Raw genomic sequence first — 14122 nt, forward strand, 5'->3', positions numbered from 1 at the left:
TTAGTGGGGAAAAACCAAGCTCAAACACTGATTTGGCTTGGGATTTTTGATGAAAAGTACTTGCAATTGGAAACAAATTTCTAGAATTAAGTTGTGGTAAGTGTTTGCCTAAGTTTGTTATAGAAATTTTTACTTTATGAGTCCTTGGTTGGTGGCTGCCAGGATAGTATATCAAGTGAGCAGTCTATGTTAATTTAATTATAAGTTGAGTTATAGAGCTCCAATTAAGATGTAATTTATACCAAAATTTTCTTAAGATATAGACCTATAAATTCTATGTTTTGACCCGGACCTAATTCTTAGGGCAAAGTCATTGAAATTTTAGAGTAAATTGAAGTTGCAAAATTAGAATTCCTGGAATTTCAGTAACCAGTGTTGTGACCTCCAGGTAGTAAATATGGCATATCTTTCTCTGTACAACTCCAATTGAGGTGATATAAGATGATTTGGAAACTTAAAACATAAGCCTAAAACTTTCTTTAGAGACCCTGTACAAAGTTTGGGTGTAAAGGACTTGAATGTTGAGTGCCAATCTGAGTTGGAAATATAGAAACCTGGAATTCTCAGTATCCGTGAATAACAGGTGGTAATTTAACTATAACTTCTTATTTAGGCCTCCAAATTAGGTAATTCTTAATTTGTTGAAAAGCTAAAATATAAAGAAACAACTTTCATGAAGAACAAAATGATAAATTCTAATTTTAACTTGTTTAAATCTGGACTCTAAAAAAAATTGTCCAGAACCTATCTTGGGATCAATGAAGTTGAAATATTGCTTAAGGACGGTTGTGGTTCAATTGACCATATCTTTTGATCCTTAAATCCAAATTTAGTGATTCAAAATTATAATTAAAGCTAAGACACAGAGAAATAACTTTTATGAAGACCAATTTGACAAATTATGACTGAAACTTGACTGAAATTAAGTTTTAAAACCTATCCAGAATCTACCCTGTATTCTGGAAGTAAAAGGCAAATATGACCAGATCTTATTTATTTGTTCATAACTTGTGATCTATAAATTAGAATCAAGTGATTCAAAAACCTAATGAAAATTAAGACATAATTCTAAAATATTATGGAGATAGTATAAGCTAATTCTTGCATTTACTTGGTCTGATTTCTGATGGAAAATAGTATATACATTTAGGAATTTGTAAGATTTTGCCATCTTCTTCATTAATGCGAGTTATACATGTATTTAGTATGCCTGAATGCAAAGGCTATGCAAATATGGAAATGGCATGAGGATGTTGGCACACATATCTTGATAATTATGGGAACAAAGAATATTGAATGTTAAATATGAAAGTTGAGCCCAAGTAAGCCTAGACAGTGAGTATAGGATTGGATAGGTGGGCATATTACCGGTTAGAGCCACTAAGTGATCAGTACTGAGAATGAAAGCAAGTGTTATATCGGTCAGAGCCACCGAGTGATCAGTACCAAGAATGAAAGCCGGTGTTATACTGGTCAAAACCACCGAGTGGTCAGTACTGAGAATGTAAGCTTGTGTTATACCAACCAGAACCACTTAGTGGTCAGCGCCGCGAGTCGCATTATCTAGTCTATATATCGTCTGTCATAGGTTACTATGGGCACTGAAGTAAAGCTTCCAATTGTGATCAATAAGACAAAAATTTTAAATAAAATATAATAAAGGCTTACTAGTGAACATAAAGGACTATGGAGTTAATAAAGTGCATTTAACTTCATAAAATGGTATGATTAACAAGTATGGATTTATTGGCCTATATTTATGTCACGATGTTATATGATTACTTTTAAATTTTTAAATACTCTTGTATGAATATTATAAGCATATTATATGTTAATGTGCATAAAGGAAATTATTTTATTTTAAATTAAAAGTTTACTATTAAGCTATTTAGCTTAGCACGAAGATTTGTTTTCTCGCACAGGTGAGTAGATAAAGAGTAGATTTTAGCTGACAAGAGATAGATTGGGTCTGCAAAAAAGTCCAGAGTCACCTTATCTCAAACTTTTGGGTAGATGCATCGTCATCATCCTCATTATATATTTTTACTCATATGTGTGTGTACATTTATGTTGTAATAAATATTATGTAAACTTTATTTTGGATATTGTAATTATAAGTATGTAAGTTTAATTTAGCCACATGAATTGGTTAATAAAATTATAAATTAAAGATATTTCTTGTACATATGCAACTTAGGTGAAGAATTGATGTTGATGAAATTTGATGATTATTGTGTGATGAAAATGATATGGAAATTGAGGACTTAACAGGTTATGAATAATATTCAAATAGGTGAATTGTTAAAAATTTGAGGAAAACTTTTACAATTTTTTCTTTTAATAAAAATAGATAAATTATTGTAAATAAATTGGTATGAAATGAAGGATAATAAATAATGAAACAAAGATAGGTGCACCATGCATCGAATGTGACATCTCCTTCTCGATTTCACTGTAGACTAAGTAAGGGGGTGTTACAGTTTTCAAAGCTTGTGAGGTTTAGAGTTTGACCTTTGCCCATTCAAGAAGGAGACATGTGCTGCAGATTTAGCTTGGATCAATAGCTTATGAATAAACGGGTGTAGTAAGGCTTGTTTGACCCTTGGCCCCCGCACAAAGGAGTAGCATTGACAAAGAATAATGACACCTTTCTTGTTGGAGTGAACAGGGTTGCCTCCTTTTGGGGTTATCTTGTTTAATGTCTACTGAATTATATGTCTCAATCGAAGCTAATCATATATATATTAAAAAAATTATATCAAATCCCTAAATAAAATTAGGTGTGTTAAAGTATTTAAGTTGAGGATATCATTTTTTTAAAAGATTAAACTAGATACTTAAATGTTAATTTCTCCTATATCAAATACCGATGTGAAATTCTTATCAATATTTGGACAAGGACTCGACTAGAACTGGGCGCCATAAACATTTTGTTAGCGTTTGAAATAGATATTAGAGTGATTTATATATGAGATTGAAATTTATAGATAAAAAAATATTTCAAAAAGTTTCTTACATTTAATTTTGTTGACTATTTAATTTCTTAAACGTTGATAAAGGGATTAAAAGGTGATTAATGAGAGTCAAAAGTGTTAATAATAATAAAAAATTAGGACCAAAAATGTTTATAATAGTGAAAACTCAAGAACAAAATGGCAAAAGTTAAGAAAAATACATAAAAGAATGAAAATGTAGATAAAATTAAAACTTAAAAATTAACATGTTTTCTAAAATACGAGTACCAAATCATTCATTTTGCTATGATATAAGAGTTAAACAGTAATTTTTCCCCGACAAAATGTACAAGATTTTGGATGATTAACTCTCAAAGCAAGCTTGAAGCTTGAAACTAGGGGTCAAATTCATTCATTTTCCAAACTTATATTTCAATTAGAAATTGTTTGTTTAGTTGCCAAAGATCAAAATTGATTCAACATGATACAAACAAAATACCAACTTTTTGTTTCCTGAATCATTTCTCCAATCATCAAGGGCTTTTTTTCATATTTTATTTAAGCACCACAACATTAAACAGAATAAATCGGATTGAAATTCTCTCACATCGGATAAAATTGAAGGGTGGAGAGAATTAAAACATGATAGGTCATGTTCCAAATCCAAATTTAAGGGTGGAGAGAATTAATGCGTAAATTCAAAGATGATGCAAAAGAAACATATATATATATCTCTTGCTAAAATTTTACATTTCCTTTTTTTACATTTCTGGAAGGTTACTTTGGTTAACTGAAAACAAAGACATGAGAATGAACAAGGAGTGACAAGTTGCAACCTTGCTCTATACAAGAACTTACAGAAAGCAGAAACTAACTAGTCTACTCAGATGCAGGGATAAACTGGCCCTTTCTAAAGGCTGAGCATACATCAATTTGGATTAACATTCTTGGCTCCTGGAACCGTTTCCTCCACAGTTTTCAACAAGCTTAAATCCTTCTTGGGTGCCTCAGTTTCCATCTCAAATCCTATAATACCAAAACAACCATTAAGTCCATTTTCAACGAGAGATGCTGATGCATCGGACTAGTAGTCTGCAAATTCTCAACATTGATATCATGATTACTGCAGCTATCATACTATAATGATAACAATACCCCTTATCATTTTGTAACAGCCTCAAGATTTATACAAAAGATTGAACCATACCATTTCGTTTCATCCCATTGGAAGGAGATGACCTGTTCTCTAATTCAGCGTCATAAGATTCCACAAACTCCTGAAATTGAACTTCCAAGCTAGAGAAATCTTCACCAGCATCAAAATCAAATGTATCTGGCAGCAAATCAGCCACATCATTGCCATCAAAGCCATCATCCTCAGTATTGTCATAAAAGCCTTCCTCATCCTGATGTTGACTAAGCCAATAATCACGGTACCATGTTGAAGTGGTAACTAGTTGCCACCATTCTGGGGAGAAATCCTCCACTCGACGATAAGCAGCAGGAATAAAGAGAGGGGCATCAGGGTTTAATGTTGACCTTCCTCCTGAAACTAGTGCCATCTGTCTCAAACGAGTCTTGTTTTACCTTTTTAATCTGCGACCAAAATAACTGCATAAGAAACAATTACATTGTATTTCATTTTCCATAATTAAGCTTCAACAAAATCTTGATTCTATTCCTTCACAAACCGACCTTTTTCTCTAACATTTATATCACAAAGATTTACCAAGTACATCATCCTTTTATTCCCAAATATAGCACATTTAATTCTGCTAGCACACTATAGAAGGCTATTGTTTACACATTCTACAACATCACAACAGACAAACAAATGATAAGCTTAGAAAAAATTTTAGCCAAAATAAGACCCAGATCAAAGGATGAATTAAAGGCTAAGATCCATTGAGTTTAAAGAATTTTCTTAATCCATCACAGACCCAAATAAAGCATTAAGCAAATAATCATTTCCAAAATTACAAAGATCAATCTATACAATTCCAAAACTAGAAAACAAAACAATGTCAAAAAAAAAAACAGCTCTTAATTATTATCAATCCATTATAGGCATTCTTTCCAAGACTTTCTATATGATCAAGTTACATCAAAGCAAAATCGTCCGATCATCGAAAAATTCCAGCTAAATTAAATTGCTAACCATGATCTACACAGCCATATCAATAATCAAACTAGAGTTCTATCAAATCGCATAAAGCAAAGTTCTAATCGCAACAAAACACACCACAATCTGAAACAAGAAAAAAGGAACATCATCGCACAATAAGATCTCATTTAGCTACCAGATCACAAATATAAACCGATCAAGATGGTCAAGCTCCGTTCGATCACGTCTTCTTTCAACTCCATTGCATTAACAGAGCTTAATTCTACACTTCTCAACAAAACAACCTTTGAGACATTCTACTTCATTTTCCGTTCATTTCTCTTCATCTTTCGCAGCAACCAAACAACAACAAAACGAATTTCAAAGAAATCGATTGAAATTCAACAGACACACAGATCTAAACGACCAAACACCAAAAACCAGAATCGCTAAACAACATCGTCACATAACAAAGAAGGATCAGATTTGAATTTGATACCTTTAGCGAAGAAAATATCTGAGTAGAACGTTGGTTAGGACAATTCAGCGTGCGATACGCACGGGAATGAGCAGGGAAAGTATTTATAGGGGCGGAGGTCTAAGCCAGGGTGGTTCGGATTAACGAGGCTTAGGTTCGGAAGAGCCAAACCAGCCCCTTGATTTCGTGGAAATTCAACTATACGGCCTGCGGGTCCTTACAGCCGGTGGTTGGCCGGTCCCCGTCAGAAACGCGTTAGAAGTTTCTTTTTGACTCGTTGACATGATATTTTAAACCGAGTGATAAGGGTAATATTTATAATATAGCGTGTTGGGTTCTTGCAATTTATAAATAGTATATATAGCTAAAGTTAAGCGCGTACGGAAATAATATGATAATTTAAGCACGAGAATATCGTGATAAATATGATGCTATTTTTTATGTTAAATTAAAAATAATGTGAAAATTTTATTTTAATTGTTTTGTAATTTTCATGAGTAATCTCTTCTTTATAAAGACTTGCGTTTACCATTTATTTGCAATTTATTGTTAAGAAAATCAAAGATATAGTTTTCATTAAATAGAAAAAAAAATATAAATTTGAAGTATAAATTTTTATATATAAAAAAATTTAAGATAAATTACTTATATAAAATATAATATTAATTATTTTAATTTGAATGATTTGATCGTATTAATTGAGTATATGAGTTGATAATTTGATAGAAAGCACGTTTTACTCGATAGTAATCTATTATTGTTCAATTCTACGGTCTTTCTATAAGTTTATATAAAGATTATCAAACTTTAATATTCCCATAAAAAAAGAAATCTGTACTTCCTATTATTACACTCCTACTCAAATAACAAATCAAACACTAAATCATTGCAATGGAGGAAACAACAAATCTTTATAAATGAGAAAATACTAAATTCTAATAAAGGAAGAGATAACTAATTTGTCAAATGACTTGGAGACAAATATAAATATATTATAAAAGGGTACAGTGAGAAAAATATAAAATAAATATAAAAACCACAAAGAGGAAGAGAGACAGGAACAATCATGTAGTCACCCTAAAAAACTAAGAGGAAGAAGAGAGAGAGAGAGAGAGAGAGAGGGTGGCTAGGGTGTATATATAAAAGTTTTAAAGAAGAAAATTTGATTATATGAGAGCAAATTAAAAATTCTTTTAAGAAATATATTTTCAAATCAAAATTTTGACATATTATTCTTAAATGTAAATTAATTATATGAAGAAAGTTGAATAACGATGTGCTAATTTGATGTTAACTACATAATTGCTCTTAAAAAAAATATTGTGAGAATAAATTTTAATGGTTATTTTTGAATTTTAGTTGTTATAATATAATTGTTTTTAAACTTAAAAAATGTAATATAAAACCCTTTAAATTCTAAAATTTTATATAATAAAATCCTTTTGACTCTCAATAACTAGTTTATACAATCAAAAGTGACGGTAACGTAGGCAATTCTCTTTCCTTCATGCGACAGTGATAAAATTGACTATAATTTTCTCTGTAGATCAATTATGAAATAACAACAACTAATTAGATGTATAGCAATTGATTAGAGAGACTTAACATAAAAAAACAATAGTAATTGTATATATTATCGTTACTATGAATTGTGCAAAACTTAAAAATTAAGAAAGTTTTATGTTATATTTGTAATACCCTCCCTGTAGCAACTCCGTACATTCTACTGTTCCGGTGACCAATGTCGGTCCGGACAGCTAGAACGTCCGAAAAAATATTTAAACTAAAGTGAGGAACTATAATTAACTCAAATATTAATAAGAAAAATTTAGAAAAAAAATTTTAGAAACAAAATACAACCAAGTTAAACGAGCCGGTGCCCTAGCGATGAGTAACCTAGTGGGAAGTTGCGGTTCTCACAACTAGGAGCCCTAAACCTGGGGAAAAATTCATAAAATAATTTTTGGGACTCCAGAGAAGGGTCATTGAGGTTCTTATGGCATTAGAATGCCAAGAAAATGCTTAGAAAAATTTTTCAATCGGTACAGATAATTTTATTCTGTTAAGCCAAACGGAGGGCATTTTGGTCATTTCGCCTTCAGAGGTGATTTTTGGCCGACTTGTCCAGTTAAGTAAATAATTATTATGACATAAAATGTGAATAAATATTGCTAAAAATTGAATTGAAAATGAGTAGCAAAGAAAAGAAAAAAAAATGAATTAAAATTATAATTTTGACCTCATGCGTATGTCACTAAGCACTCTCACCCAATCACATTGTGATACATGTCCATAAACCACTTAAAATGAGTTAAATGGGCAGAAAATTGAAATGAAAAACTGAATTCTTCTTCCTCATTTCCCGTCCACCATAGCCAAGAAGCTTTCTCTCCATTTTTTTTCTTTTAAAGGTTGATTTTCCTAAGCTTCCTCACCTCAAAACCTTATCCTTCCTTCACTAAAAATTATACCTACACTAAGGAGAAGTGTTTGGCAGCCAAGAAAGAGTAAGAAAGTAAAGAACAATTGAAGTCTTGGTTAGCTTGGATTTAAGCTACAAGAGGTTAGTGCATATTTTCATATCTCTCACTCTTTATTCAATGTTAGAGGCTTAAATTGAGTAAGAAATTATAAGGAATTGAAATAAAATATATGTGTATGAAAACCAAGAAATTTGGCAGCCATGGGAGGAGTTTGGAAATTATTGATTTGTTTGAGCTAAATAGCTTATAAATGGTTGTTGATAAGGATATTTGAGCTAGATGTTGATTTGGGTATGTTAGATAAAATGATGGATTGTTAGGGTTAGGGTTTTGAGATTTAATTGAGGATTTAATGCTTATATGTTTAAATTAAATTCTAATGGTCAATTAGTGACCATTTGACGAATTTTAACCTTAAATTGGAGACTGTTGTGGTATTGGAATTGAAATGGTATGCTGCCCATGGCTGACTTGCAGAATTGGACATGAGTCCAGCAGGTTTGGGCAGCCATAACTTGAATTGTAGAGGTTCAATTGGTGTTTGGCCAATTGGACATGAAACTAGATACATAATGGCACAACTTTGGTGAAGAAACCATGCCCATAAGACCAAACTAAGCGAACCAAAAGCTTACCCCAATCCGGGTGACCTGCAGTCTGTTTCTGTAGAATGACCAAATGAACAGTGTTTGGTCATTTGGCTATAACTCAGTGTAGAATTGTCCAATTGACCTAAAATTTTACCCACAACAAGATGAGATATAGACCAACAACTTTCATGAAGAAACCTAACCCAAATTATGACCAGAACCTATCCAACAAGTGAGTTGAAATCACTGTTCACTGCACTGTAGATATGGTCAGTCCAGAAGAATTTCAATCCGGCTAGTTGTGGTTTTTGGACCATAACTTGAGTTACAAAACTCCAAATGGAGTGATTCGAAAAAAATAAATTCAACTAAACAAAATAAGGAACAACTTTCATGTTGATCATTTTGCCAAATTCCCACTGCAAAATTGACCAATGGAACAGTAAATAAAAGGCATAAAAACTGAAAATTCTCCCCAACTAACTTTAAGCTTAGAAATGGTATTGGCAACTAATACCAACAAATTTTGAATGCAAAATGTGGTATGTTGATGATATTAAAACCAATGTACCTATTGCCTATGCAAAAGTCAACATTTTTGTTGACCAATGAATGGAATAGTAACACTAAAACTTAAATTCCAAAAATTGTGAAACTTAAAAATGTGAAATGCCCTAGTATACCTAACAAGATTGGTTTGGATAGCTTGGCATGCCAATAGGGTTTAGTTAGCAGTACTGCACATGGCATTATGCCATTCTGTGATTTCATGGCTTTTAGCCATTCTGACATCGTGTTGAGACTTGGCCTTATGCCTAATGTTATTACAGCTTATTAGCTGTTCTGTTGCACACCGGGAGATACATATGTCACCGATGGTGTGATGGCCTGAGGTACTTGATATCCAGTGTCAGTTTACCTATTTATCCATTCCAGTTGTCCAGTATAGGTTACTTGGGCAACCAAAAATGAAAGTGGATAAATTTAATGAAATAATGAATATAACAAGTACAAAATAAGTAAGACTACAAATACTCAATAAAAATTTATTTGCAATGAGACATCAATACATTCACTGCATATTTATTTTCTGTTATTTCTTTTTATTTTATTATTAGCACCACTAAGCATTATGGCTTAGCGCGTTGCTTTTGCCACACATAGGTTCTGGAGATACTGACCGAGAGCCCAGTAGACCACAGACTGGGTGAGACCTCCTGCAGCTCTGCATAGTGTCTGTGTCACCTCACCGACGTCAGTGCATTGGTAGGACACTAGGTTTCATTTTGGATATTTTGTAATTAACTTTTATTTTCTCATATGTAATTGAAACTTATGTAATGTATTTTGGTATTAATGTAAATAATGGGAATTGTGTTTATGAATGGAAAATTCAGTATTTATTTATTGTTTATATATGAATACAGCGAGAAATGAATGATTAAGAAATGGAAATGTTGTTGAAAAATATTGAGATTTTGATGATTATTGGAGTTGAGAATGATTGGAAATGATTAGTGGAAGTGTTTTTCATGTTCAAGAACTGCTTTTCCATTTTTAGCCTGATCACGATTTTCTATAAAATTTGCGGAACCTCAAATAAATTATAATTTCAATAAATGACTTAAATGAATTATATTTCACAAATTATATTCAAAACAATGATAAAAATAAATTAAGGAAGAATAAAAATGATTAAGATAAAATAGAGTGTTTCGGTACACTGTGTGACATATTTTAATCGGATATACTGTAGACGGGTAAGGAGTGTCACAATATTTTTATGTTCGAGGACATTTTTATTATAACTTTTAAAATTTTGGAACAACTCTTGAAATTTATTCAATAAGACAATTGCTACAATGTAATATTTTATATTAATTTGTAATTATATTTTAATGTTTTAATATTTTTAATCAAATCTTAACTTCTAATTAAATTTGTTAATCCTAATTCCTAAATGAACATAATAATTGTTTTTAATATTTATCTATATATGTCGAAAAGAGTAAAAGAGATCCTTTAATCTCTCTCAAATATTATTGTTTAGCTTTTATTAAAGCATACTAATTTTTATATCTTACTCGCACACATTATTCACATTTAATGTGAGATTTTAAAAGAGTAATTCAACGTTTCGCCACATATGTATTTATTTACAAAAAAAGTTTTATTATAATTATATTTGATAAAAAAAAATTATTTTAAAGTATTATTTAGATGGAAGTTCCATTGATTTGAGAATTAGTTTGTTACATTAATGAATCAATATTTTCAATTCATAATAAAATTATATATAAAAAATATGATTTAGCATAAAATATTGCCTAACTTATATATGTATATAATAATTATTCTTCAATTGAGATGATAATATCATATCACTTGTCTATTTAATATAATATAAGCTGAATTCATTAGTTTATCACCGAATTTAAAAAAAAAAAATTTCTGGTGGATTCTTAACTTTTAAAATATTCCATTATATATTTAAACTAGCATAATATCCATGCGATATATAGATAATTTATATTTTTTATTTTTTAATTTAATTTTTAATTACATCTTAAATAAGATATTATTATTAAATTAATTTTAATTTTTTTTATTTAATTTAATTTGAATAAAATTTTACCTATTATAATAATAAAATTTTAATTAATTTATGATGTAATTAATTAAAATATCTTTGTAATTCTTTTTATACATATATTAATAGTAATTTTCATGATTATTTCATTTAAAATGTAATAAAAATACTTTATTTAAAAAATAATTTAAATTTCATAAAATTTTTATATTTTATCTCATAATTTATATAAATTGATATTTATTTTTTATAAATTATAGAAAATATATTAAATTAATAAGAAAATAATATTATTTTAAAAAATATAAATATAGTATTTTTTGTTATGAATATAATAAAAAAATTAAATTATTAATAATGAATTGAATTATTTAATTTTAATAATAATGAAAATATATAACATTATTATTGATTAAAATAACATTCTATTATATTATTTTTTAAAAATACTATGCTTAAGTGTAAATTTTTTTATTAATTTGATATATTTTTTATAAAATAATTCTTTGATAAAAATGATTATAACTTAACATAAATTTATAATATAAAATAAATACATTTCATAATAATTAAAATTTTAAAATATTGTCATTTTTATTAATATAATAAATATTAAAAATATATATTAATTTTTTAAAAGACAAATTTTATAATTTTAATATTGTAACTTTAATTATTTTTAATTATCTTTATTTGTAGCTAAATTTTCGATGTAATCATATTTATAATTTATCTTTGAAATTCTACTTCTACATAAAAATATAGTTGAGAGATAATTTATATATAAAAATATAGATATTTAACTAAAATTTAAAAATAATTCTATTCAAAAGTAATGATAATAAAATATAAATAATTAAAATATTAGTTATTATTACATTCGCTATATAATTATAATGAAATAAAAATATTCAAAAATTTAAGAAATATTAAATAAGAAAGAAATTTATAAAAAATTAATAATTAAATAAATATTAATTGAATATATTTAAATAAATAAAATTTGAGAATGATAACTAATAGTTTTTTAAAGAAATAATAAAAAAGTGTAAATAAAAAAAAGATATAAGAATATTTAGGTGAAATGAAAATATTGGTGAGAGAATAGTGCTTAATATGTATCAAATATCTCATATGATATACTATATATAGATAAACAAATGAAAACTATTTAAATAAAAAAATTAATTTATAATTAAATATTATTTAATTGAAAAACAGTAACAAAAACATTCAAATTCAATTTTTATAACAGTAAAATGTTTCCTAGTTACTGGCTGTTTTAATTAAATCGTCAAAAATTGGTCATAATGATAATAATAATAAATATTAATTAATCTTAGGAAAATAAAATAAAAGGAATATTAAAGTATTAATAAAAAAAATAATCAAATCTCTATATTTATTTTTATAACTTTTTATGTAGACCATACTTTTTGTCTCTCAAATTTTTTAACAAAAATTTCATAATAAAAATAATAGAAAATATAAAAATATAATAAAAATATTTATTAAAAATATGAAATAATTTAAGGTTAATTAAATTATATGATAGTTAATTACAAGATCATAAATTAATAGTCAATTTTCTTTAAACTAATAGTCATCAAATGACCTTTTATTATTATTATTATTATTATTATTATTATTATTATTATTATTATTATTATTATTGAGGGTAATATGTGGTAAATAATATTTTTATATAAATGAATTTATAAAAAAAATAAATAATTTTTAAATATTACATTTTATTATAAAAGGTCTTAATTTAAAAAAAAATTAAAATTTAAAGAGAATAATAATTTAAATCATAATTGTTAAGGTAATATTATAAATAATAATGATAATTAAAAGATAAATAAAAAAAACTTAAATAATAATTAGTATAAAGAATAATATTTATGGAAGGTAACACGTGACAAACTTTTTAATGGAAGTGTTGTGTGTCATTTTATTGGGAATATCTTTCTCCTTTATATATATATATAATAATTTAAATCATAAATATTAAGATAATATTATAAAAGTTATATTAATTAAAGAAAAATAAAAATTAATTAATATTAATATAAATAATTTTTAAATATTATATTTAATTACAAAATATCTTAATTTTTAAAAATTAAAATTTTAAAAAATAATAATTTAAATTATAAATGTTAAGGTAATATTGTAAATAATAATGATAATTAAAAGAGAAATAGAAAAAAATTAAATAATAATTAATATAAAGCAAAATATTTATTATTGATTATGAGATTATAAATTAATAATTAATTTTTTTTAAATTAATGAACATCAATAACTCATTATTATTATTATTATTATCATCATCATCATCATAGAGGGTAATATGTGGCAAATAATATTTTATATAAATAAATTTATAAAAAAATAATATAAATAATTTTAAATATTACATTTAATTATAAAATATGTTAATTTTTAAAAATCAAATTTTGAAGAAAATAATAATTTAAAGCATAAATGTAAGTAGTATTTCAAATAATAATGACAATTAAAAGAAAAATAGAAAAAATAAATAATAATTAATATTTATAAAATAATATGAATAATTTTTAAATATTATATTTAATTACAAAATGTCTTAATTTTTAAAAATTAAATTTTAAAGAAAATAATAATTTAAATCATAAATGTTAAGGTATCATTGTTAGTAATAATGACAATTAAAAGAGAATAAATAATAAATAATAATTAATATAAAGAAAAATACTTATGGAGAGTGACACATGATAAATTTTTCAAAGAAAATGTCACGTGTCACTTTTTTGAGAACATCACTTTACTTTATATATATATATATTTTCATAAACTACTCGCTCAACTTCTAAATACTATTATATAAATACTATATTAATATAGATAAGAATAATATAAATAAGAGAGATAATATTTA

General features: G+C 26.8%; 1 protein-coding gene across 2 annotated transcripts; it reads right to left on the reverse strand.

Annotated features, from left to right (window-relative positions):
• Window positions 1-3659: 3659 nt before the first annotated feature.
• On the reverse strand, window positions 3660-5724 carry LOC131177554 (protein EARLY RESPONSIVE TO DEHYDRATION 15-like). 2 transcript variants are annotated; one of them, XM_058142586.1, is made up of 3 exons: window positions 5558-5724; window positions 4162-4550; window positions 3660-3980 (listed from the first exon to the last, which is right to left on the reverse strand). In XM_058142586.1, exons 2-3 carry the CDS (start codon window positions 4514-4516, stop codon window positions 3883-3885), a joined length of 453 nt encoding a protein of 150 aa, XP_057998569.1. In that variant the 5' UTR covers window positions 4517-4550; window positions 5558-5724; the 3' UTR covers window positions 3660-3882. The 2 variants fall into 2 exon arrangements, with proteins under 2 accessions (XP_057998569.1, XP_057998570.1); XM_058142587.1 differs by having other exon boundaries at window positions 4162-4565; window positions 5558-5696.
• Between the last annotated feature and the right edge of the window lie 8398 nt (window positions 5725-14122).

Source organism: Hevea brasiliensis, unplaced genomic scaffold, assembly GCF_030052815.1.
Source record: "Hevea brasiliensis isolate MT/VB/25A 57/8 unplaced genomic scaffold, ASM3005281v1 Scaf57, whole genome shotgun sequence".
NCBI classification, from domain to species: Eukaryota; Viridiplantae; Streptophyta; class Magnoliopsida; order Malpighiales; family Euphorbiaceae; genus Hevea; species Hevea brasiliensis.